Source organism: Aptenodytes patagonicus, chromosome 12 (genome assembly GCF_965638725.1).
Source record: "Aptenodytes patagonicus chromosome 12, bAptPat1.pri.cur, whole genome shotgun sequence".
Lineage (NCBI taxonomy): Eukaryota > Metazoa > Chordata > Aves > Sphenisciformes > Spheniscidae > Aptenodytes > Aptenodytes patagonicus.
In genome coordinates, this window is record NC_134960.1 from 12,286,403 (window position 1) to 12,312,901 (window position 26,499).

At 50.0% G+C, this 26,499-nt stretch overlaps 2 protein-coding genes across 2 annotated transcripts in view; one reads left to right on the top strand and one right to left on the bottom strand.

Moving 5' to 3' along the window:
* The window catches only part of STK10 (serine/threonine kinase 10), a 52,033-nt gene extending 34,805 nt beyond the window's left edge, over positions 1–17,228 (bottom strand). The window contains exons 1-2 of the mRNA XM_076349860.1: positions 17,044–17,228; positions 4,031–4,195 (exon numbers count right to left, since the gene is read on the bottom strand). Coding sequence (XP_076205975.1) covers positions 4,031–4,195; positions 17,044–17,199 — 321 coding nt within the window. The 5' untranslated portion in view covers positions 17,200–17,228. The remainder of the gene's footprint in view (positions 1–4,030; positions 4,196–17,043) is intronic.
* EFCAB9 (EF-hand calcium binding domain 9) lies at positions 17,198–25,594 on the top strand. Its single transcript, XM_076350434.1, is given in 6 exon segments — positions 17,198–17,342; positions 21,024–21,164; positions 21,687–21,694; positions 22,338–22,478; positions 23,422–23,598; positions 25,589–25,594. Coding segments are annotated over 6 exon segments (618 nt in total).
* Positions 25,595–26,499: the final 905 nt, after the last annotated feature.

Consider the following 26,499-nt stretch of genomic DNA (forward strand, 5'->3'; position numbering starts at 1 on the left):
GGGGAAGAGAATTCCCCGGTGCTTCGCTAGAAAAGTTGGACCACCACTGGCAGAGTCCTGGGGCCAAACGACATTTCAACTAATTTCCAGAGAACCCTACAGACTCAATGCTGGAGCATCTCGACAGGCTCCTGCAGGAGGGAGCCCAGGTTCCCTGCCCTGCTCTGCGGATCAGCTGACGGAGCACGTTGGGCTGTCTGGTGGAGACGCCCACCATTCCCTGGGAGGGGAGTTCATCACTCCAAACGAGACTTTCCTCCCCGGTCATCTTACCGCTCCTCTGTCTGCGAGGAGAGACACTCGGAAGCAGCAGAGACATTCAGAAGCAGGAGATCAAAAGTTCCTCCCTTCCTTTGAGGTCTCAGTCTTTTTGTGTTGTTTTGGAAGGGGAAAAAAAAACCAAACCACATAGCCCTCAAGAGGGACACAACACACAAGGTCTGTTGTTTTTCTTTCCCACGTACTAATAATTATCAGCGCAAATTCAGCACCACTGATTCCAAGCATTCAAAACCCATACCTTAGTCCCATTCCTCAGTCACAAAATAGCTTTAAAAAGTCTGTTTTTAAAGTTGCATGTATATTGGGTGAGGGGGATTTGTCTTTGTGTTTTCCAAGTTCTACATCACACTTCAGAAAAAAAGACTTTAAAATGTGGCCCAGCCACAAGGACTCAAACCAGACTTTTTTTTTCTTAATAGCATGAGATTCTCAGCTTTCATTTGGTGCCCCCATTTCCAGCAGCTGGGATTTATGCAAAAGAACATCAAATGCCACAGGGCTTATAATAAAAATAAAATCATGAAAGCTCCCACCACTGCAGTTTTGCAAGCCTCCCTGGGCTGTTTTCAGCCGGCACAAGACTGCTTGGCCTCTGCCACAAGCAAAGAAAAGAAGATGGGGGGGGGAGTTGAACAAGATAGCTGGTGAGGGCACAGCATCTCTGCAGTGTATTTATATGCCAAGGAAGTTCATGCTGGATGCTGCAATCTCACCAGTTATATCCCTGGGAACTCACTGGGGTCCTCCAAGCCCTTGTCTGTGGCTTACAGTGGGCTTCTGCTCTGTCACGCGCAAAAACTGGGGTTCTTCTCCTTCAGCTTGATGCTGAACAGGTATAAAAGCAAGAGGAATTTGCTGGTTTATGCTTTCATTTCAGTGCTATGGATTTCAAAGCAGCTGCTGTAGGATAAGCCACTTCCCTTTGCACAGAAAGGTTTTTTGCTGCATAAATACTGCATGTCACCTTCTGGTTACTGCAGCGCAAAGCCAAACCCTGGCAGAGAGGAGCCACGGGGACTTAACACAGCTCGGAGGGACAAGGAAGCCTCTGCAGCAGCAGCCACCACCAAAGGCCAGGTTTCCTCACATATTTTCCTTGTTAGTTCAAGAGTCGGAGAACAGTCAACAGACTGATTTAGCAAGAGCCCTTCTCAGCGCTGAGCCCCTCTCAGCACCGAGCCCTCTCAGCACCATTGACTGAGACTGCTTGTGGCACAGACCGAGCCATAAATTATTCAGAGCCAAAGAGCTCCTGCCATCCAGGAGGTTGGGCACGTCTGGATCCCTTGGCCAGCCCGTCTGCGTGCTCCCGCTCCTGCCCCTTTCTCACTTTGAACGTTGTCTTTCCACGCTGGGCTGCGAGGACAAGGAAACCACAGCGGATTGCCGACCAGACATGCACCCGCAGCAGTTTTACCCAAAGCCTGAGCCACTTGAAGCTAAAAGCGCAGCAGAGTCCATGCACCCATCATGCAAATGGACCATTTGCAAATGGCCCAGGAAAGTGCTGGCTAAAATAACCACACAGACAGAAATGGGGATGGGATATGGACAAGAAAATGAAAGCCAGCGTTTGTATTTGGATGCAAATTTTCCCCAGCAGCGCTGGTGACTGAGGAGCGGAAGCCTTTGACTTTAGAGAAAACCTGGTAGCTACTAGAAGCCTTCCAGAAGTATAACAGCCTGGCTTATTTACTTCCCTCAAAGCCAGTAAAACACTACAGCAGTAATAAGAAGAGCCTGAGCAATGAAATGCAAATGCCACTTAAATAATTAAATAAAGAGAACGATCCTTCCCCCAAAACAATGGACGGGGCTGTAACGTCTACCCTCACAGGAAAGCCTTATACAGGAGGCTCTTGTTCCAGTAGCTTCAAAGAGTCTGTTTAATTTTAGTAGGTCGGCAAGCATATGACATTACAAAGCACTTCTTAGACAAAAGCAGAGCCGAGGAGATCTGCAATCCATTTTCCCTACAGGAAGGAAGGCAAAGCTTCCTATTGCAGGGAGGAGGTGGAAGGGGAAAGGGGAGGGGGCTGACATTTTAGAGAGAACGAACAAGGCCAGCATATAAAATTCAGGCAGACCAGGGAGGTAAAAACAACAGAACAGGGTGGAATATAAACCGGCCCCACCTCTCACCCAAGCTTGGTATATGTTTGCCTTTTTAATTTTGCCGAGGTTGGTTTTGCTGCAGTTGCAATCTGTCCAAATCCCGAGTCCCCTCCTAGGAGAGATGTTTGCCTTTCACTTCCTTAGAAGGGTACATATTTACTTTGTTCTCTAACGTGCCCAGGGCTCAGCACCATGATTAGCAGACATCCAAATACCAAGTCTCTGGACAACTTGCAGCCCAGCTCCCTCGAAGCAAGAAGATGCACTGAAGGAAGCGCTCAGCGCTGGGTACTGCAGCCCTCTGAGCAGGGTGTCACAGTGAAGCTGGGGGCTTTACCAATGGATTTTTAAATAAGAAGGGACACTGACCCATGCTGACATTGCAAAAGGTGCTTGCTGAATAAGCACACATTGCCCAGTAAAACAGTACCTCTCCAGCATTGCTTAACTGAGGCATGAACTAGACATGGATTGCGTTATTCCAGCGATAGCCCCATGGCTCAGCCCATGCTCTGGCCTCGGCTCCCCCAGCGCGACAGGCAGGGACCGACAGCTCTCGCAGCTCAGCCCACACAAATGCAAATCTCAAAAGTCGAGATCTCTTTTTTTTTTTTTTAACTCTAGTAAGATTACCCTGGGAGGCCAGGAAGGTTATCTGAAGCATTGTAAAGAGGAAGGAAAAAGCAACAGAGCTGCTGAACGCACCCTTTGACACTCCTTGACTTGCCAGTAGTTACAAGAAGGAGCAGATGAACTGGCCAAGAAGATGGGTTTGAAAATCCTCATATTCACCTGATTTCCACTGTCTTGACACAGGCACACCTGCATGCACACAGTTATTCGAGTCTAGCACAGGGCAAGTATACAAGGGTTCATGCCCTCACCCTCTCCAGCCCCCTGCACCTTTCCCATCGCAGCACGCAAGAAGGTGCCTTTCACGCTCACCTTCCTCTGCTGCCAGGGACTCAAAGAAAACAGCAGGCAGGGGGGAAAAAAAAAAAAAAAAAAAAAATATATATACATACACACACACCTGCCAGACTAGGGGAAAGAGATGCAGGAACCTGCTGTTCCAGCCACAGCACAACTAGCCGTTGCACTAACCCGCCGGATTGCATTTTATGTCCCTGTGCCTCCACAGCCATGGGAAACGGAGCTCTTGCTATCAGTTGCCTCTATTACAGATGCTGAGCCAGAAATGAGGCACAAATCAAAAAACCGGGGTTACCCTTCCATCTGATCTTTCAAAAGAGGGACTGAGGTGGAAGAGATGCCCTTATCAGTGCTGCATTTTCTACTTTTACAAACTCCAAACAGCGGGGGGGGGGGGGGGGGGGGGGGGGGGGGGGGCGGAAATCCAACTCCAGTTTTCACTTCACAGTGAAGTATCTTGATCTTCCCTGGGCTATTAATAAGCAGCTTTAGTTAGAAGACAGTTTGTTCATCAAAGAAAGTGGAGAAAATCCAAGCACTGATCACACAGTGATTAGAGCACAGCTTGTAAGTCACTTCTAACTCACACTGATGCTTCAAGCTGCTCCAGAGCTTTTGCTTTGCCATAAATTAGCCATTTCTTCTCTGCAGAGTGAGAAACACACAGCTGTACAGATTGCACACAGCAACAGCCTCTTACCCAGAGCTTGCCATCCCAATAAAACGCTCCCAGCAGCTTGACGATGTGCCGGTGATCGCAGGTCGCCAGTATTTCAATCTCCACCATGTAATCCTCCAGTTCATCTTCACTCTTTGTTTCAATGACTTTGGCAGCTGCTAAAGCACCGGTTTCCTTATTCTTAGCCTGCAAGACAAAACCAGCATGAGTACAAAGGCGAGGAGAGCCAGGAACACACAGTACTTGCACAATTCCCGCTCCTCCAACTCACGCTCTTGGTACCAGCCACAACACAAGCATGGAAACTTGCAGATGCATTTCTGCTTCCTAAACCTGCCCATAGCTTCGCAGAGGGGATGAATGCTGTGCCAGGGCCAAAGCATCCTCCTTCCTCCCTCCAGTCTCTAACGCCCACACCATTTCCCATCATGGGGAGAAAAAGGCTTTTAGAAAAGGAGATGCATCCTACTGTTTATAGCATGACAAGAAAGATGACAGAGGCAAGAAAACCTCAGAGCATAGAGGCTCTCTGATAATAGCATAGGTGATAGCTCCATTTACTAGAATTACTGAGTACACAGACAATCCAACCAAATTCACAGTACAGCTGTGAACCGTCTCCACCCCAAACACCCCTGCGCTCCCCTTCCTCACCAGGACCCTCACCAAGGCAGTTTTCGTAACACGAGGGAAACGAGGGATCACCTCCTTGGCAACAAGAAGGGTGCATTTTGATTTCCCAGGACTGGCCAGTATTCCTGGTGTTGCATATTAGTGAGCTCTTCAGATCACAGTAAGAAAAATACTACACATGCTCTCCCAGCTGCCCCCTCCATTTTATATAGTCCCTTTAACCAGCTTATTCACCAGATAACCTGAAAACCATCAAAACCTCTTTGTCCTAGTGGTTGGAAAACTTTTGCTGACTTTCCCTCCCCTTTCCTCACAACAACACAGGAGTGTACCCTTGGGTTAGCAGCTTGCTGACCTCCTCCCCCTGCCCCAAACACCCTTCCCCCAAGCAGCTCTCACTGCCTAGGAAGGGGTCACCAATAGCCGCACAGGGGCTGCCCTGCCTGTAGGTGCCACACACCAGCAAAAGGCTATTAATGCTGGACGGGAAGCATTTGCAGACACGTTTCTTACCACCCCACTCCTCTTGTGCTCCCATCCCACATGGGGAAAAGGCAGCTGATGAAAGGCTTGGCTAAAAGCAAGCATCTGTAAGCAGGCCGTGCCAGGCAAGCCTCGGAGCCGCTCCCATGGAGGACCGTTTCAGCATCATCCACCCAGCACTGTCCATTGGCTTCTCCCAAAACTGCCAGGGCAAGTTTGCGTTTTGAAAATGCAATTTGCACAAATTGTTGCAAAAATTAGAAGTTTGCAACAAAACACCAAAAGGGCATTTGCGAGACAGTCTGCACACAGGGCTTCACTGTGAGATGTGTCACACACTGGGAGAGGGGGCAAGACGGGAACTGTTGACTCAGGAGCTCCCTGCCATTCCCAGAAGTGCATTGAATCAGCAGATGAAGGGACAGGAGAAATCCCTATAGCTCACCCGCTCTGCTCCCCACTGACACAGGACAGCCCCCACGGTGTGATTTCAGTTCATTACCCATTTTCCTTCCATCACACCCACTCCGGGCTGCCTCTCCCCCAGGGAAGAAAGTCCCACTGTGGATGTTATCACCGGAGGAGCTGGGCAAGCTCTGGTTGTGACCTTTCTTACCGCTCTGTAGTTTACATATCTGTGTTTGGAAAACCTATGCAGGAGCTTACAGGAGGATTAATTCCTAGTATAAACACCACAAGCTCCACTGAACAGTTTTATATATCTTAGGTGATAGTGTAACTGTGTACCAAGGAACAGGCCGGGGAGAGGGGGAAGGAATAAGGGGAAAACCATACAATGGAGGGAGGAAAATAAGGCACCCCCCTGAGTCTCTACTGGGTTTTGAAGACTTGCTGCATTCTCATGAGTTGGCATGGACAGCTCTGTCTTTACCACAGGGGACAAAACCACTTCCATCTAGGCTCGCTGCCCAAATGCAAGACAGCGGCTCATGCTGGTTTCAGGAGAAGTTAGGGGGTTTCTTTTGCTCAGGTTGGTTTGTTTCTTACCAAGTTGCCACCAGATGCCCAGAGGAGGGCACGCAGAGCCGGGCAGGGAGAGATGCAGAGCAGAGCAAGCACGGGCTAAAGCACAGCACTTCCGAATCGGAGCAAGAAGTGCCCCACTGTGTTTGCTCTGCACTTACGGCATTGGGAGAGGTCCAAGGAGGGGAAGCAAATATTGTGAGAAGAGGTGGGGCTTCCCTTGGAGGTCAGTGATTGCACGCTTCCTACTGGCAGGGTCCCGGCCAGCTCAGCCCTTCCAGGATGCTGGGGCCCTGCAGGCACCTGAAAAAACCTGGGAGCAGAGCGTGCCCCAGTCCCCCATGGCGCCATCTCCCACTGAGAAGTCTGAACCAACCTGCCCTCGGGGGAGCCACCCCGGCAGCTATGCCGCCACCTCTCATCCCCTCCCAGGCTTGCTAAGGCATGCAGGCGTGCTGGATGCTGAGCTGGAGGACATGGTTTTGCAAACCGGGCTGCAAGCTGTAGGTGGGGGAGCGACCGCAGCCCACGTGTTCACTGTGGCAGCCTGACTTCTTTCGTTACTCCTATGACTAGTGGGTAAGCAACCCAGCAACTCCCAGCGATCGCTTCCTTTCTAGATATGAGCCTGTGTACACCCTGCCTGACGTTCAGTCTTTGAAGACGTCCGTTACAGAATTAGCTGCTGCCTTTCTCCACCACTTTGGACTGTCCCAAATGAGAGTGTTTACCCATTCAATACCCATAGCCATCTCCATTTCCTCATCCATTCTAGCAGGGGATGCAGCTTGGGGCGGGAGGGGATCCCATGAGCTGCACGAGGTGGGCTTCCACCCCAAAGGGAGAGGAGCACTGCACTGTCCCACGTCCCGCCAGGCCAGCTGGCATAGGGAGGTCACAACGCTCGGTCACACCAGCGGAAGCGAGACCACCATCTCCAAGGAGAAGTCAGCTCAGGACATCACGAACTCATAATGCAAGAACATGGAACAGCAAGCTCACACAGGCAGGGATGCCACAGGGATGGTGTGGGCATGAACCCTGTACTTTCTGTGGCTCTGTGATAATGTCACTGCTACAACTGAGTGCACTCACAGCACTTCCCAGAAGGGACCAAAATGCCCCACAACCCCACGGGACGGCAGAAGAAGCTGAAGTAGGACGGGGACCCGAGACCATGAGGTCAGTAGGAGATTTTGGAAAATTAATCTCCTCCAGCATGGCTCACTGTAGTGTGGAGAGGAGACTGGTTGCCCCACACAGCTGCCTTTGAGAGGATCAATACTTGGACAGGCTGGACAGCTCATCCCCTCCTGAGTTGTCCATGGCCCCTCTGAACCCAAACCGAGTCTGTAGTGTTTCTACCATACAAGCTGGAGGGAGATGCACACCGGCTGGTGTGGGCACTCCTGAACTGAGCTCAGCAAGTCACATTTGTCATTGCAAGAGCTTTGGAAATACAAGGAGCTTCTGCCCATTTCTCCACCTTCCCTTTCTCTCCATCTGCTTGTCCTCCAGCCCCGACACCAGGCTACAGCCACTTTCCCAGCAGCCTCCCTGAGAACGGCAGCTGTCTGCCATCAGGCACATGGCAGCATCACAGCCCCTCATAGCAGCCAGCCAGCTCCAAAAGCTGCTCACAGCAAGCCAGATTTGTACAGGCAGGGGCAGATTTTGGCCAAGGACGCTGGGCGGTCTCTCTGTAACTCATGTCCGGCAATTTCCTTCAGCTTCTCTGCTGGTATTTTCCTGCATGCAATGTATTACGACAGAGATATTCTTCCAGGAAGGTTTGTCTGGATCCTAAATAGGCCAAATGCTTACGTTGCCAGCCCTGGGAGCCAGTTTCAGACATCCTAGGCATGAGATGATGCTTTAGGGTTTAAAGCCCTTTCCCGATTTCTGCTTATCTTTGTACAATAGATCAGAGTCTGCCCTGAGACATTAGCACAAAGCAAAACACAGCCCGCTCTGACCTCAAAAAGCCAAGCTAGCAATTATGCAGAAGGAACCAGCATCTCCAAGTCTGTAACCTGCAGGCCCGGATGACACCTTTCACAGCAAGGGGACACACAGCACCAGGCTGAGAAGAGCCAGCATCTGCTGCTCGCTCTCCAAGAGCTGCGGGAGGGAAGGGTTGCCACCAGCCTCTCCGCAGCTTCACCTCTACCTTGAGCTCCACTGGGGGTCATGCCCTCACCTTGCAGCAAGGGAAATGAAAGCTTCTCTCATGGTGGGTGTTTTGTTTGTCTTTAAATCCCAAAGAAAGGAAGAGACAATGATATGGAGGAAAGAAGAAAACCAAGAACTATCAAGAAAGCACCCTAGGTTGACTCACCAACAGTGAGTGTTAGACTCACTGTTAGCCACATCATTTGAAATGCAATCCTGCAAAATACAGGGTTTGAACTACAAATCCAAAATCTTCTGCAAACCCCAGCCTAATTACAGGGTCTCCAACCCAGCAAAAGTCCATGTAGAGAATGCAGAGATAGGGAGAGACGTTCAGTTCTCAGGTAAAACACCCCTAAATGTGCAGCCTTTGAGGAATTCATGGTGTTTCCCATTTTTTCCAGTGAAATTTGTGGACAGAAGTGAAAGAACCACCCAGATGGTAAGATCCCAAGAACAGAAGCTGTTTGATGCCAGTCTGTGGCCTATGGCTGGTCAGTTAAAAGCACGCATCTATTTCCATCTTTTAGCTCCTCCACTCCTGGGCATTTTAATGCCATGGATAATTTGTCCCTGGAGTGCTAATTAGCACCAAAAAAAATAGAGCAGACAGCTGCCAGCATAGTGCCCAGGATGTGCTGCTGAACTACAGTTACATTCATTACAGTCTTGGCATTTAAAACCTGAAAAGCCCTTATGGCCACTACCAGCCTTTGTGCAAATCAATGCACCGCACAGACCACGGCTGACAAGTCAATGCAGAAACAAGAACGGAACATGCATTCCACAAAAGAAAACACATCAAAAAAGTTATCCAGTAAACCACTTCCAGAAAGCCACACCAGCAGCCAAGCAGGATACAAAGCAAAGGATCTTGCCGGAGTCCTCTGCAGCAAGATGGGCGCTGGACATGCTACTGCCAAATAAACTGGGAATACCAGGGAATAGGGGATGAGTAGGATTACTCCTAGAAGACAGAGGCATAGAGAAACTACTGCTCAGCTTATGGATTTAAGGGGTGAGAGGTGCCTGTTCAGGTGACAGAAGAGGCTGTTTGGCCTTTGCCTGTGACTCACCCTCGGAGCTACTGTGAAATCCAGATTGTGACAAACGCAGGAACTATTTTAAGCCTTTAAAGAACACATTACCGGAAGGCTGGATTGTTCAGTCCTTCCTCGGGCAGGACTGCTGCCGAAGGCATGGCCAGTTTATAGGTAAGGCAGAGGAAAACCCTGCGTGAACTCTCACTCACTAGTAGAAAGAAGAGAGCTAGCACCGAGAGCACCCCGATCTCTTCGTCTAGGCTTACTTGCTCACAGCACCTTCCCCCAAGCCAAGGGATGATCCTTTTTAAGCTGGTCTGCCATATCGTGCCACCACATTTTTGGTGTAAGCTACTCTTCCCATCCTTGTAAGCCTTCTTTCCACACCAGGGGAGCTGATGCTTGAGATACTGCTGAGTTAGAGAACCAGGAGTAAAAAGCCCGGTGCTTTGAGTGGATGCTGTATTTGGGGGTTGATAGTTCTGACTTCCACCCCCCCCGCACCATATTCCTGTTGTGCGTCTTTGTGTGCAAGCGACTGCTCGCTGAGGTATTTCTCAGGGATTACGTAATGATTAACTGCCTACTGATGAACTTCGCCTGAGCTGCCTGCATTAAACAAACACAGGATAGACAGGCTCGAGCCAGCGCTCGTATTATTGTCAAATAATCAATGGGAGCTCAAATGAGTTCCATGCCCAACAAGCCCCCTAGAGCCACTTCAGTTTGTCACCATACACGAGGCCTGGTTTGGGTTTTTTTGGAAATGCTGAATTCAGCCCTTGGTACCACCCAGCAGAGCAGGTGGTGACAAATGGGCACGGGCACAGCAGTAAGGCTGGCACAGCCCTGGTCTAGCAGCCGCCGGCACACACAGCAGCCTGTGCGGAGGTTCGTCCCTCAGGCGTCGGGTCGGGCAGGGCTCCGACCCCACTGGGCTGGGCCAGCGCTGCTGCTCTGGCAGCTGTGGCAACACTTTTGCAAGGGCTAGGGGGAAGTAGAAGCGGCTTGCGAAACAAGATGAAAAGGGTTAGTTAAGAAAATGCAGAAACGCCTTCCTCTGGGTTTACAAGCTAGAGGCAAGGGAAAGTAACGTCGCCAGAGAGCTCAAGCTGTGGCCAACGACTTCTTTTCTATGTACATGTGTCAAAAAAAGTGCGACCAAAGCAAGGCACATGCACCTTTTCTTGCCTTAAAAGCTCAGCAACGGCCCAGCAGAAGGGGGTGAGAGACAATAAGCCCAAGCAGCAGTACGTTAGTCAAGGAGCGGAAAAGCTCCACACAAAGCTTCAGCCCTTGCACCCAAACACAGCAGCAGACAAGAGGCTTCTTTGCTGGTATGCCACACTATAACCCACCTACAGAAACTGAGCTGACCTTGTGGTTCTGGCATGAGCGAGAGATGAACAAAAACCCATGCAAGGTTTGAAGAAAGGAAAGATCTACGTGGATCCAACATCTTCAGCCTACATAGGCCTAGAGCTTGGAAGCATGAGACATCCTTCCGAACACTGGTCCCCTGGAAGAGCGCAGTGCTCCAAGTGAAGCACTCCTGCCCTGGTCTTCACTCAGTCAATGCCACAACATTGAAAAAGAAATTAAAATGGGGGAAAAAAGCCATGCAACCACTTCTGAGTTTCGTAGCAACTTTCTGCAACCAATTTGGTACATAGAGAGCTAAGGACTGAGCAGTGGGTTGAGAGCCAGGGAACAGGGCTTAGATGGGCAGTGGTAGTATGCATGTCTGTCTGTCAGCCCCTTCACACTGGGTTAGAAAAGCATCAGATAAGCAAGGCCCTTGTAGAAAAACAAAAAACTGATCAGACCTTTGCTATCTTCATAGCACAAGCCTGCCCAGGGAGGACACGCCAGCAGCACGCCTGCGATTGTCAAGAGAGAAATGCAGGGCAGGCAGCAACTCAACGATGCCAACAGATGCAAGCACTGAGGTCCACCAACATCAGCTGGCTTTGCTGGGGCACAACTTCCTTCACTGTCTCTCTCGTCTACTGAAACACCACACAAATATTTCGGTTGGTTAAATAAGGACACGAGCCATAAGGACAGAAGATCAGGGAATTGCATGAGAAGGGAGTACGTCAGGAAGGTTTCCACGTGTTGGATGGGAAAAACATTCTGTTTTGAAGAGCGGACATTCAGAGGGTGGAAGTGTGGTGCTTTTCTATAGCCAAGTCAACAAAACCCAAAAACTGACAGAAGCCAGTTAATCCAACTCCAGCAGCACTAGTGCCATCGCTCTGCTCTTCACAAGGGGCACGCTGCCCCTTGCAACCCCGCGTCCCAGAGGCAGCGTGCACAGACACCGCTCCTAAATACGACTGCACTCTTCCCTCTTCAGTGGGAGCAAAGCAGCTCCAGCAACCACGTGATGCTCAGGCCCAGCCGCTGAACCAGACAGGCTGCACTGAGCAGGGCGGCAGTTCACCATGCCCGTGTTTTGCAGGACTTAACCCTGGTACACCAATAGGTGTGCCACCACTCCCCACCACCTTCAAGAGGCAAGTTCATTAAAAATTTACCTATTATTTCAAAGAATTTTTTTAAGTGACTTTGCTCTTCGTAGCTGAATTCCTTTTCACCCAGGATTTCAGGCTGAGCAAGGCTGGCAGCGCTGGTGGATGGGAGGGCAGCACCACAATCCACTGCACACAGGCAGAGCCCCCCCGAGGACCCCCAACCACACAGTGTGGCAGTGAGGGTGGGTTTGACCTGAGACCCGTAAGAAGAACCTGAGATTTACAGACAGCAGCACCCCAAGGATGACAAAAAGAACATTTTTTTTCAAGGAAACTGCACACTCAAGGAAAAAAAAACCACACAAAAAAATCATGAGACATGCTGGGCAGGGATTTTTCTAAGGAACAACGATTGCCACGTGCTTGAGGGTGAAAGGCTCAAAGCCCTCATCTAAGCTTTCTCTTCCATGCAGCTGCCCACAGCTCCCACTGTCAGCAGCATTGCCAAGCTCCGGGCCATGACACTGAAGTCATTATCAAAATATTTAGGCCATCGAGAGCTATCCCTCTCCCCTGCCACACAGATACAGCCGTGGCTCTGCAGAGTGCAGGACAAGCTTCACTTGGACTTCAGCAGGGACGGAAAATCACACGTTTCAGTGAGTTTAAAGTGAATATCAAGTTTAAAGTTCAACCAGGTTTAATACTGTTGGGCCACTGCTCTATATGTAAAGGAGTGGTGTCTTCCCCTTCCTCTTCTCTCCCCAGCTGAAACATTTTAAGAAAACCCTTCAGCTATTCTAAGGGACAAGGCCATGATTTGATCTTACCATGGGTTTTTAGGTTTTTTTTGGTGGCCATAGTTACAATCAGCTTAAGCTCCCCCCCCCCCCCCTTTTTTTTCCTTCCTCCTTTTTTTTTTTCCTCTTTTTTTTTTTAAGCTAACCCAGCAGATTAGCATCTCTCCGTGACACCCTTTCCAGGGATTACATGTTATATCCCTCATGAATCAAACTAACAAGAGCTGAGCCCCAGTCACTTGAGCCAACTCATGCAAAACCAGAGCGGTGTAGGTTTGGCTGGCGAGCAGAGGGAGGTCTGCAAGTGACAGGGACGGTCTCGTGACTTCGAATGGGCCCATCGCTGTGAAAGCTGGGCTTATAAGGCAGCTGCACAACATTTAACAATTAGTCTTTTATTACCCAAATTTCAAAACAGAGCATTTATAGTCCGTAGCGTGTACAACGCTAATACCACCATAACAGATCAGATAACCCAAATTCGCTTTTTAAGATGTATCTTAAGAAGAAAGGAGAACAACAACATAAAAGGCACGCTCATGAGTTGCTGTGGCACAGGGCTCAGCGTTATCTCTCTGGGAGCCGGCACGAAGAGCCGTTTGAAGGCGAGTTCAAGTGAACAAACCCCTTTTCCGCCACACTGCGGGCAGCACGGCAGCCCATGCTCCCGCAGGGGACAGCCTGTCCCCACCCTGCGAGGAGAAAGCCTTATCGGAGCCAGCGTCCCCATCAGCACGCACTGGGAAGCGGAGATAGCATTTCACAAGAGGCATGAGCACAGCAAAACAATCCCACCACGAGAAAGGCAGTGAGTCCCAGGGCTTCTCCCAGCAGAGCCCACGCTTTTGTAAGATCAAGTCCATCCCCTGCTAGCTCGTGAATTCTCAATGCCCAGAAGAGCCCTTGCATATCTGTTCCCGCTGACATTAATGCAACTACCTGCAAGAGTAAATACCGCACCAACTAATGGGTTTTGCAGGACTGAGATGTGATTCAGCGGCTCCCAGCATTCAGCCCACGGCAGCCTGCACTGCTGGCTTCGCTCTGAGCATCTGCGAGGCCGCGAGATCAGCACGGCTTTGCTTCAGCAAAGCAGCTCACGGGGGTGCCACTACCACTTCTCCCTCCCTGCACACGCAAACAGATGTCGACTTTGAACCAATAAAGCCACAGCCATACATTTTATGAATTGTATCTTAGGTGTTTTTGAAGAAAAATAACTCTGCTTTTTTTAAGGGTGTTTGGAAAGGGTCTGAGTTAGGAACTTGTATTGTTATATGCCCACAACCCTAGAGATGCTGCAGACTTCCCAGGCTAGCACACACTGACCACAGCTCCCAACTGCTGGCCTAATGACTGATGTAAGATCATCGATTTAATGAGCTTTGGATGAGGTGGGTAACAAAGCGTATTTGGCACGCAGTGCGTTGCTATCTGTGGGCTGCTATCGCTTCCTTTATCATACCCGCTGGACTTACCAGAACCAAGACATTAATAGAATGAGAGCTAGAAAGAAACAGTTTCTCTCCACCCCCTCCCTACTTTTCAGCTTCATTACCCTCTACAACACATTTCACTGTTTCCTCATACAATCAGATCCTCTTTTGCTGAAAAAAAGTCTTTGTATAAAAATAGGGAAATCCCAGTAGTTTCGACTGGCTGCAGATTTCTTAAGGACTGCTGTATACATTTCAGGCTCCACTATAGATTTGATTATTTTTAATTAATATATACTTAAATCAAGCCTGTTCTACTTTTGTAAATGCTGTGTCAAACTGGTTCAAGCTTGCTCAGCTGAGCGCGTGAGGAGTCCAAGACACAGCTCCCTGACAGTGTTCTGCAGGGCAGTTAACACTCCCCAACAAAACCATTACACAGCCAAGCCATCCTTCCTCCCGCTCAAACTTGGTGTCATAAAACCAAAACCTACTAAGACGAGCACATTTTTTCTTCTATCCACATCTAAATTTTTCCCAGGTCAGACTGCTCAGTGTACAAATACCGTCCTTTTGCACTGCTCAGGGACGACGGGCTCTTTGGAGCAAGTACAACATATGGTGGGTAGGGCAGGATGCAGGCGCAGGCGGATTATATCATCTCCCTGCACTTCTGTGTGTGGAAAAGGGGCGGAAGAGAGGCAGGAACTTCATTCAAACTTCCCGAAACTCTCACGGCCATACAAACACTCTGACTTGCTTTAAATGATCGCTTTTGTGTGAAGGGCAAATTGACTTTAAAGTGACTTCAAGAGAATGATTAAAATAGTTCGTTGCATCTTGGCCACCTATGTTCTCCTTGTGCACAAGCAGGTTGGTTTTTTGGGGGCTTTTTTGGCAGCCGAGCAGAACAAGAGGGCAAGCCTCTTCTTTCACATCTCCATCCTATATGCATCACCACCTCGGTAGCGCTCCAGATTTAGAAAAACAAAGGAAGACAATATGCAAGCTAAATCTTAGCATGGCAGGAAACTACGTCTCTGCAATAATGCTACTGGCTATTATCTAAAATAAGGCTTTATAGTACGTGGCACCCAAATAATTTGGGATTCTTAAACAAACAAACAAAATCTTGCACGAGAACTCTTCGAAAACCAACCATGTCCATTCGCCAACCAGGATGGAGAACAGGCGGAGAAGAGATCAAAGAAGATGGAGAATTAAAACTTTAGTAAAAAGAATAAAATAGCCCTTTGGTTTCCGTCACAACATTAACCCCTACTCCCTGATCAACTGTGCTAAGCATCTCAAAAGCAGACAGTTGCCTGAATATACTAGTTATAGACAGAGTGAACTTCTGGTTATAAACACATGGTCTTCACTGTGTCATTTACTATAATCCACATTCTCATTTGGGTCAAAGCGGGGATCAAAGGAGATGGAAGTAGTTGGAGATGAGGAGATGTTACTATCTGACAGGCTGACACCCTTAGCTTACAGTATATAAAGTTACTCTGATAATTTTATTATTGGTGTGAGGCTGGAGTTAATAGCAGAGGCATTCAGATATGATAACGGACTTAAAAACCAATCCAGCCACTTAAAAAATAGCTTTATTGTGGAAGTTATCTACTTTGTATATGTTATACACATTTAAAATAGAAGAATAACTGATTTAAATCCTTTCTAAGTTTTCATTTGTCTCAGAAGCCTATTAACTTACTTTACAATGTTTACCTCATTCCTATCATTGCATGAGAAACCTAAGAAAATATAAGCAAATAATTACCCAGGAGAAGAGAGAACGTTGCTATATACAAATGGGTTTCCAATGCACAACGCCAAGTAAACTGTAACAGAAGCACTGATTACTACTGGTGCTACTTTCAGAAGGAATTCCGTTTTATTGGAAGAAAGGATCCTTCACCAAAGACTTCCACTCAATGGATACTCACGGCCTGATATTTTAGAGAGTTTCACTTTATAGAGAGTTTTCACTTTATAGAGAGTTTCTAACATGATGGAGACAACAAATAGACACAACAAATCCCAGGACACTGTGGTAAAACACCTCCATCCTGACCTGCAACCAACCAGCTCCCTTCCTGGCCTTCTCTTTAGGTACTACTTCTTTCTCAGTTCTGAAAAGGCAACACCTCGTTAAACGATCTAACGAGACCATCAAAAACCAGCTGCCAAACAGCTAATTCACAACCCCAGTTCCAAACTACGTATGTAACACAGGTCTCCCAGGGAAGCTGGATCCCCAACCTGCTCCCCCAGCCAGCCCCAAGCAAAAGTCTCCTCTCTCAACTGTTGCACAGGAGACCGGGGTATTTCAGAGCCAGTAACAGCAAGAACGCTGGTGCTTTGGAGTGCAAAGTACAGTGAGTATTTGGCCTTTAAAACCCCAGTCCTTTAACGTAAAGGCTAAACATTCATAGCACCGGACATGTCCCCACTCTTAAGGAGCTGGGCTCCTCTTCTCGGTCTAAGTTTCCTGCCGGCGAGGACCACAGGAATACAAATAATGTCACCCCTGGAGGCTTGCAAAACTTGGAGGCAGCCCCGAGACTGCCGACTTCCAAGAAATCTCCCTCCATTCATTGCACCGACAGGCTTGGCAAGGAACACCTCGTCGCCTTACAAAAGCATCGCTCTGAAAACTGGCGATTTAAGGGGAAAAGAAAAAAGGAAAAAAAAACAAAAAAAGCTTCTCTCCCTCCTTTCCCCTGCCCCAAGCAAAGCGCTGCACTCCCACCCCCCCAGCTGACTCGCTGTCTTTGCCCCCCGTCCCTCCCGTTCCCAGCGGCGCAGCTACCGGGACGCGCGGAGCCGGCCCCAGGTCCCGCAAGGGTTCCCCCCCCCCCCCCCCCCGCAGCGCCGCAGACGGCTTCCAGGTTTGCTCAGCAAGCGGGGAGCCTGCAAGCGAGCCCCCAGACTGCGGGAGGAGGCACCGCCACCCCTGCGGGGCCGCAGGTGCTTCGCCCCTCGCCGCGGACCCACCTTGTAGACCTTGCCGAAGGCGCCGTCGCCCAGCTCCCCCACCACCTCCCACACCTCGCCGGGGTCCAGGTCGCGGCGGACGTGCTCGTACTCCTTGGACCGCCGCTTCTCGAAGGTGGAGAGGCGCAGGATGCGGCGGAAATTAGCGAAAGCCATGCCGGAGCGGTGCGGCGCGGCGGGGCCGCCGAGGAGCCGAGCCGCGGCCCGGCGGCGGCAGGGGAGCCGCGGGGAGCTGCCGGCAGCCGCCTCCCGCGCCCTGCCCCGGGGGAGGACGGAGCCGCTGCGCGCCCGGGGGAACGGCGAGGCGGAGAGCGGGGCCGCCTCCAGCCGCGCACATGGAGCCGGCGCCGCTCCACCTGCTGGCCTGGCTGCCGCCGCCCCGCGCCATTGGCCGGCGGCCGCCCCGCCCGGCACGGCACGGCGCGGGCACGGCTGGGGCACGGGCACGGCACGGCGCGGGCACGGCACGGCGCGGGCACGGCTGGGGCACGGGCATGGCACGGCGCGGGCACGGGCACGGCGCGGGCACGGGCACGGCACGGCTCGGGCACGGCTCGGGCACGGCGCGGCGCGGGCACGGCTGGGGCACGGGCACGGCACGGCGCGGGCACGGCACGGCGCGGGCACGGGCACGGCTGGGGCACGGGCACGGCGCGGCGCGGGCACGGGCACGGCACGGCTCGGGCACGACACGGCTCGGGCGCGGGCACGGCACGGCGCGGGCACGGGCACGGCACGGCTCGGGCACGGCACGGCTCGGGCACGGCGCGGCGCGGGCACGGCTGGGGCGCGGGCACGGCACGGCGCGGGCACGGGCACGGCACGGCTCGGGCACGGCTCGGGCACGACGCGGCGCGGGCACGGCTGGGGCACGGGCACGGCACGGCGCGGGCACGGCGCGGGGCAGCGTGGTATGGCACAGCCCGGCTCGGTTCGGCCCCGGCGGCGAGCCGTGCCCCTGAGCGAGGCAGGGAGTCGCATATCTCCTCGCCATCCCCCAGCACAGCAGGAGGAGGCCGGAGCACCAGAGGACGATGCTAAATACAAATAACATTGAAGACCTGGAAGGAAAGGTCTGAAACTCCTCAGCGGCTGCTGTCATGTTCCCTCCTGCGCAGCCTGGCACACGGAGCGGGGCGAGCCAACAGCACCCACACGGGCTGTGCTTCGCCTCACGGGCTGCGCTGCTGGGGGCCGAGCAAAGAGACGCATCTCCGAGTGTAAAAACATAATCCTAAACTGCCTTGGCAACAGAGGGACGTTTCCTTCTTCCCCCAGTTCATCTCATGTGAAAACAGCCAAACACAAATATTTTAAAAACTCCCAGTAGCAGGAATTCGAGTGTATCGGCACCACGGGCACCCGCCATGAATTTGATTTAGAGAAGATGTGACCCAAGTGGTGTCAAGTGTGAAGGTTTGCGTCCTCTCCCTGGCAAGACTTCAAAAACTCTGAAAAACCGGCTTGAAATCAAGTATTAAATAGGGACATCTAGGGGAAATACCCGACGGTGCAGCCGTGCCTGACAACATCTCTGTTTTTAACAGAAGGCTTAGTGGTAAATGGTTGTCCGGGCAAACCTCAGTGATACCAGCACCGCTCACACCAGCGTGTGTATTTTGCCCCGTATACATGTCCCGTTAACGAGCCGAGGGTGGAGGTACGGGAGGGGGTGCGTTTGCACACTCCATCCTGAGGTGTAACGCGGGTGAAACTCAGCACAGGCTCTTGCTTTGAGAACATCTGGGCTTGGTGATTTCTCATTAGTTCCCTGATATATTATACCCTAGAGCACGGGGGCTGATCGTCGCCTCTCCCTGTCTTTGGTGTTAAGAAAAACTGGGTTTATCCTGGTATGATCAGCCCTCACATTTCTATTGGGAATTTCCCAATAGATACTGATGCTTGAAATACTATTTAAAAGTCTGGTTCCCGGAAATTTATGGCTGTACGAGAATTTCAGCTGCTTTTTTTGGAGAAAGTTTTGTGTTCCCCTACTTCTTCCCTTCTCCCCACTGAGTTGTAGGAAAAACAAGCTGAAAATGCAACCCAAGTATATCCCTGAAATAGAAAGAACCTGAAAATCATTGAGCACTTTTTTTCACCTAACTTCATGGGTTTTGGATCTGATCTGATATAATGTGTGGATTTGGCAATACTGGAGTAAGAACAGAATAGAACAGAACCAGAGCAACTATGTTCAAAATTTCATACTTTTAATCTCAATTTTTCCAGTGTTTTAGCTATCATTTTTTTAAAGTTATCATTCTTATTAACAGTAGCATTTTTACTTTATTGTACTAGGGGATCTGGGCGTTGCATACAACCATAGAAACATTGCTTGGATGGGACCCCCAGAGATCATCTAGGCCAGCTTCCCGCTTGGAGCAGGAGTGTCACCAGCACTGGACCAGGTCAGACAGCAATCTGTCCAGCTGAGTCTTGAAAAACCTTCCAGGATGGAGCAGACATGACCTCCCGGGGTTACCTGCTCCAGGGCGCATCACCATCCTGGGGGAGGGTTTTTCCTAATGTGCCGCTGGACATCCCAAGCTGCTACCTGCGGTCATCGCCCTTGTTCTGTCATCTGCCTCCCTGATAAGCGTTTGACTCCGTCATCTTTGTCATTGCCCCTACAAGAGCTGTGGGCACATATTGGGATATCTGTCCTTATCAGGTGCTGTAAAGGTATGGAATCCAAGATAAATCCTATGCCCTGTAGACTGTCTGAGGGTGGGCTGATCAGATCGGGGCTCAGAGAGGTGATACCTCTGCTGGCATAAATTTTGCAGACTCAAGTTACCCCTTCAAAAGTTTCTGAGCAACTCTGATTCAGCACAGCATTTTGACGGCTGTGGCATTTTTTATCCAGCGCTTGATACCCTATAAGCAGATTTGCTCTCTCTTGAATTCTTTCCACCCATTTCTTGCAGAAAGCTCACAGGTGTCAAACCAAGTCAGCAAACAGGTTAGTTATCTACCAATGAATTACTTCTTCTTACCATTTCTCAAGTGATAAATGAGAGAAAGAGAATATAAACTCCAGAAATGCAAAAAACTTTGCAAATCTGCCCCAAGCTCCTGGGAACACCCGTGATTCTGTGGACAGATGGTCAGGAGCATCACCATTGCGTTAACTACGACCTCTCAGAGTCAGCACAGTCCTCAGCAGCATGCGTTAGCAGAGCCGAGCTCTTGCTCAGCATTACGACCCAAGGAGAAGAAACTGCTGACCTGACCGCAAGACTACATACAGCTCCGCATTTTAAGTGTTGGGTTACGAGGGTCTGTCGACCAAAGTAAGCCAGTCGAATTTGATTTTATTAGTATTATTCCTGGTGTCGGTTAGGGGTAAGGAATAAAGAGCACTTTCAATGGTTATTGTTGTGCTGGATTGGACTTATTCTGGGTTGGAAAAGGAATGGGCGATAAACACTTTATATAAATGTAAGAGCGGTTCAGCTTCCTAACAGCGAACTTGAACAAGAAATTGAGCATTCAAAAGCAGCCATGTCTGACTAGAGCTCCCAGACACATTGCACAGGACACTGTCAGGTACTGGAAACTAGAAGCATCAAAGCCCTGGCTAAGAGGAAGAGTAAAGCCCTGCAGTGGCTGCTACGTTGGACCTCCTCAGCACGGACCAACAGACTTCGGGGTACCACTTGTCTGAGGTTGAGATTTGCATTACAGTCTAAAGTAAATCCTTAAGTCTGTACTATCTTGCACATTTTAATCAGATTTAATGCTCTTGAGCACTGTGAAAATAATTTCTGTCACTTGATTTTAGTACCTATTATCCTTTAAGGCTGAATGGGAGGGGAGCCTTTGCCTCCACATCTGAGGGGAATTCTTGAAAACGTGCAAAAAGCATTGAAGTTGTGGGATGGAGGTTGCATCTGGTTCTAGGGCAGAATTTTCTTTCTGTGAGGGGTCTTTGCCATGGCGCTAATTCTGTTTCGCTGGTCTTCCACGGCCAGCCGAGGTGAAGCTGAAATCTGGGTGTTTTCTGCAGCATCTGCATTTAGATGAAGTATACTGCTTGTTGTCAGTAAGAAATACTGCGGCACTGGCAGAGTATTTCCAGCTCCTGGATGTTCATCGAAAGAATTACCTGAACAGTAAGTACTTCTAAAAATGGGATTGGCATTAATGCTCTAAAATTACAGGCCCTTTGTAATGTTTTGAAAAGAGAGATACAGAATGCTACATCGCTTAGGATTTAAAACCAGAGATCACAGACATTACAAATATTGCACTTCAGATGTTACAACAAACGCAGCACTCCATAATACTAATTAACTAGCAGCTTGGTTAACACAAGTGCTTGGCAATACCCCAGAAAGCTTTCAGATACAGCATATATCACCATGTCCTCCCTGCTCTATCATGCCCCGGCTGCTCTGGAAGGTTACATGGCCTGGCTACTCCTGCATCGGCTTCTGAATTATGTACGGCTCAGGGGACCATGCAGAGCCACTGAGATACATTTTCAGCTCACATCGAAGGTATTCCTTTCCCCTTCCCCCTTCCATTGCCTCCTTCCCTGTTTGTGAGACAGAAAAAGGTCCAAGAGCCTATGAAACCTCTTTGATTTTACAGTTTTATCGTCCTCTGCATCCCAGCAGCATGCAAAGCCACAGGCTTGTTAGTACTGTACAAACATGATAACCAGGTCCTGGCACAATGAGCAGATAATCGACATACGAAAAACCCAGGCCAGTCATAAAAGAGATCTTTACAGCTGTGCAAGCGAGATGCCAGACACAGGGCAAGAGGGGATTTCTGGCTCACTGAAGCTAATTCCTTAGTACTGCAGCAACCTCATCATGTAATCCTTTCCATAAACCGATCGTGCTCTGTGTTAGAAAGCAGGTGGGTTTCTTGCCAATAGTGTCCTCCACATGAGGCTGTTTGCAACCCCGCCATCCGCTGGTTCACAGCTTCCCCACCTCCCGCCTGCAGTTCTTCAGCCTATTCCCGTATTTCTGGTTTGTTGGAAAAGTCCTTTTTTCCTCCAGGGGTGGGGTAGAAGAGAAGAAGATAGAAAATTATGAGCACTTTAACGTTGCCTTCTGTGCAGAAATCACATATGTCCCTTTCATAAATCAAGCCATCTTACTAATACTGTTCTATTAATTCTGAACAGTATCTCTTGTCTGCCCCTGTGTTTTAATTGCCTGTGCAACGTGTCTGGGAGCAGTAGGCATTTAAAATAAAATAAATCCTGCTAATTATTGCTCTCAGCTTTGTGCAGACGATGCCTGAGAGCTCACTGTTTTCCACATCTGCAGTTTTATTGCTTTCTCTGTTATGTGACCGACCTGAATAAGGAGCAGATTATGCTGCTGTTCGACTTGCTGGACCGAAATGCAAGGGGAAGAATTTGCTTTAATGAGTTCTACATGGTGGCATGCATCCTCCTGTCCTGTGAGGTGTGTACCCTGCAGGTCCTGGAGTTGGTACAGGGACATCTGCACCATCCAACACCCCCGTAAAGGGAATCAGCTCACTGGAGCTGATCTTTACTCATGGCGTACAAGGGATGGAGAGGGTCCCTGGGTCTATGCTGCTGCACAGAAAGGAAAGCAGGGAAATGAGCAGTCCCCCTGTTAATACCAACCTTGTTCCTCTGGCATAAATCCACCCCTGAACCTTTTGCAAGGTAGAAACCATCTAAACACTCCTCCCAGCTCAGGCTGTCCATCTTAGCGCTCCAAAAAACAAGCCCTCGGCTGCGTCTGCCTGTGGGGAAGAGAGCAAAGCATCTGTTTTCACCCATCAGTTCTTGCTAGCTTGTAGGTGCAGCACGTGCTGATGCCCTTCTTCAGCCTCCCTGGCATCACCTACAGCCCAGGCTGGGGAGGTGCCTCTTCAGGGAAAAGCAGCGATGACAGCAGGCTGCGGTGAGGGAGAGGGGTGGTAAAGCCAGGGTTACCCCCAGAGCTCATCTTGCTGTTGGACACGTCCAGCAGCTCCGCTCTGGACCAGACACCCAGCTGAGGGCCAGCGCTTGGGGCTGCTGCCTGCAGGACTCAGAGAGGAAGGAGAGGAGCCAACTGCGGGACATAGCCCTGCAAGTCATTCGGCACATGGGAGGGATGGGAAAGGACCTCACAAAGCAGCCTTGGAGCTTGGCTGGCTGTCGGTAGCTCTCCCCAGCACAGCCCGCAGCCCAAACCCAGCCGGCAACAGCCGCCTGCTCCCGCGTGGCTCCATGGCAGGAAGCACCAGGATTTTGGTATTTCCTGCGGGCGCAACTAGCAGGAGGTCACCTTTATTCTCTGGACGCGAACACCGGTTGGTATTCCATGTATTCTTTCCAAGCAGGAAATCGGTGCTTATCATCTGTTTCTAAACCTTTCTGCCCCAAACCAGAACCATCTTGAAAAGCAGTTCATCCACCAGCACACAGGACCTGCCTTTCAACTGCTGGATGTAGATGGGGATAATATGATTGATTTTAATGAGTTTGAAGCCACAAGGTTTCTCTTCAACATCAAGAAAGAATAACTTAAGAAGATATTTAAGGACTTTGATATTTCTGGAGATGAGGTAAAATTAGAGAAATTACAGTCAAAAGATAGAGGCATTTTCATGGCCTAAATTCAAAATTAATCCTTGGGATTAATTTTGCACTGCAGCCCACAGCCACTTCTCACTCAAGCCTGGGTTTTCTTCCTGTTGACTTCAGGAGTGGGTCTTTGGGGACTTACCGCACAGTCTGAATTGAAAATGTTTTAACAGTAAGATAGCAACAGGACAAAATAATTTTTTGGGGGTAAACCAGGCATATTCCTGTGTCTGAGGAGACTCTAATGGGAGGAGATGGGCAGAACTGGCAGAAGTGCCTTTATTTAAGCCATTTTCTTCTGAGTTTGCTTGTGGCTTCTCATTATTTTCCAAGCTCTGTGCAGTCCATTCTCAGAGCTGCTGGCCAGGGGGGTACCTCGGTGGGGTACACTCGGACTTGAAACTCCTTCTAGAAACATTACAAGTGCCATACCTTGGCCCATGCCCATGCCATGGAGATACCAATGCCAGATAAGAGCCCCAGGGGAAGGTCTCTCTCTCCTCTGCTGGATCCCTCATTTTTACCTTAGACCAGCTCCAGGTTCCATGGAGAGGCCGCAGGGATCTTGCCCATCCCTGTCCCATGGCGGGGAGCAGCTACCTGCAACCAGAAAGGGAACAAAGCTGGTAGCAGCACCTCCCCTCCAGCTCTGCATTAACACAGTCCTCCTTATGGAGATGCATGCACACATCCCTTGCCAATTTGCTTTTGCTGCCAGCTCCCCTTTGTCTCTGAATGGTGACCTATGCTCTTTCAAATCCCTCCCTGCTCTGAAGTATTCTCTGATTAATGATCACCTGCAGCTACACTGGTAGGGAATCAGTCATTAATAGACTGTAGACATCTCTTACCTCTGTCACAGCTTCACACCACCCTCATGACTTCAGCATCTCAGCATGCTCCAGGAGCACATTTAGCAAGACAGCCATTAGTAACCGAGGGAGATACCTTCTCTTTCTCCTCCTTTCTGCTGCTAGGTTCCTGGGTTATTGTTTTTATTGATAATTTTCCTCCTCTATGTTCCACCACAAGTATCCTCTTCAATTACTTGTTACAGGCAGTTGTTGCATCTCTCCTGTGAGCCCTGCAGGGCTTGCAGCCTGTTTCCTGTGTGGTTTAGCAGCGCAGCAAGGTATCAAAGCCTCAGTCCTGCTCAGGGCCTGCAGATAGCTCTCTAATGCCTTTGGAGCAGTTTCCTGCAATAAGCTGTTTCAGCCCCAAGTTGCATTGATCCTGTCCTTTCATCTCTAGGCTGCCTGATTAAAAGGCCACTTCAAGCAGAAGCAGCATAGCTGTGATACAGCCATGAAGGCACCCCATGCCCCCCTTCCACCCGGCCACGCTGTAACCCCAGCTGTTATGAATCACTCCAACATCTGCAAGTCATTACAAATGGTAGAGAAACAGCCGTGTGCCAGGGAGGTGCCCTATTAGCCTGTAACATGTTTGGGATGAGCCAGAGGCAATCAATTGAAACCAATTTCTCCTGAGTCAGTCGGGAAACTAGAGCAAGTTGGAGAACCTGGACTCGGGGTCTTTCTCTGAAATAACTGTTTACACTGGGCAAGGCTGCCTTGCTAAGCTAGGGCTCTATCTCCTCCACAAAATTAGCAACGGAATTCAAGATGTTTGCAGTCTTCTGTATTGACAAACAACAACAAAAAGAGGAAGGGGATCATGAATAACCTCCCAGCAGGATCAGTGAGCTCCTAACAGCCTGAACAAGAACCCTTTACCCAGCTGGGAATAACACAGCCTCGCTTCTCCATCCCCCTGGGCTCAGGCCAGATAGATGTACCAAACTTGCAGAAAGTGAATAAATCAAAGCGCTGCAGTAAAGCAGTTGCCTGTTCTGTTTTCTCCATTGCACATCGCCACTGCTCTGCCAAGGTGAGCACCAGGGACTGGTGTCTGAGGAGGAGGGACTGATGCAACTCGGATTTCAGCCTCATGTCTCACAACTCTCCCCAGGACTAAGCCTGATGTTAGTGTGATCTTCCCCCATGCACTACAATAGGTGTGTCTTCTTGGTATTTTAGAGACAACCTCTTCCTGCCCCCTACGTTACACACTGGTTTGGAGAGCACCCTCCTCCCCAGCGCTGCCATTTCGCCACGTTCAGACGCACACAAAGCAAGGCTGGTTGAAATGGGGCAGACTGGTCTCTGATGCTGGAGCCACTCATGCTGGCAGCTTCCCGCTCTGTATCCCCTGCCTGCGTGCTCCGGGCTCAGGCAGCTCCCTGCATCCGTGCTGCTGCGCTCGTGAGGAACAGCCCAACGACAGGAAATGCTGTTTGCTTTGTTAACGAAACCACCTAATTAAGTCCATGTGGAGAGAAAGCAAGAGAGGCAGTTTAGGGTTTGGGGTTTTTTTGCTAAAAAAAATTGACTGTTTACCCTTTGGGCACAACAATCCAGTGAATTTATTTCCCCCTCTCACTTTACACACAGGGCATCACATCATTGAGCCTCCTCCAAACTCACTGCCATTAGAGAGCTTCCCTAACGAAGCAGCATGGCTGCAGCATAAGGGACTAATTAGAATAGATAATTCCAGTCTCCAAGCGCTGCCACTGACCTCCCACGAAGTGAGGTTTCGGCACGCCTGTAAGGCGGCATCCCACCTCTCAGACCTTTGCAACTGCTCTGAGTCCAGAGAAAATAAACCACGCAGCTGAAATCCCAACTTTCCGGGATTATTCAGAGAAAGAGAGAATACAACCAACCACTCTTTGGCAGAGCTCAGTGCCTTTTCCATAAGTTAACCTTGATATTTTTAGCCCAGATTTGGAGGGACCAGCCACCCCGAGCTTTCAGCCAGATGCTCCCTACAGAATCCAGAGTGACTCCGGAGTTTCTGCACTGACCAGGGCTGTTATC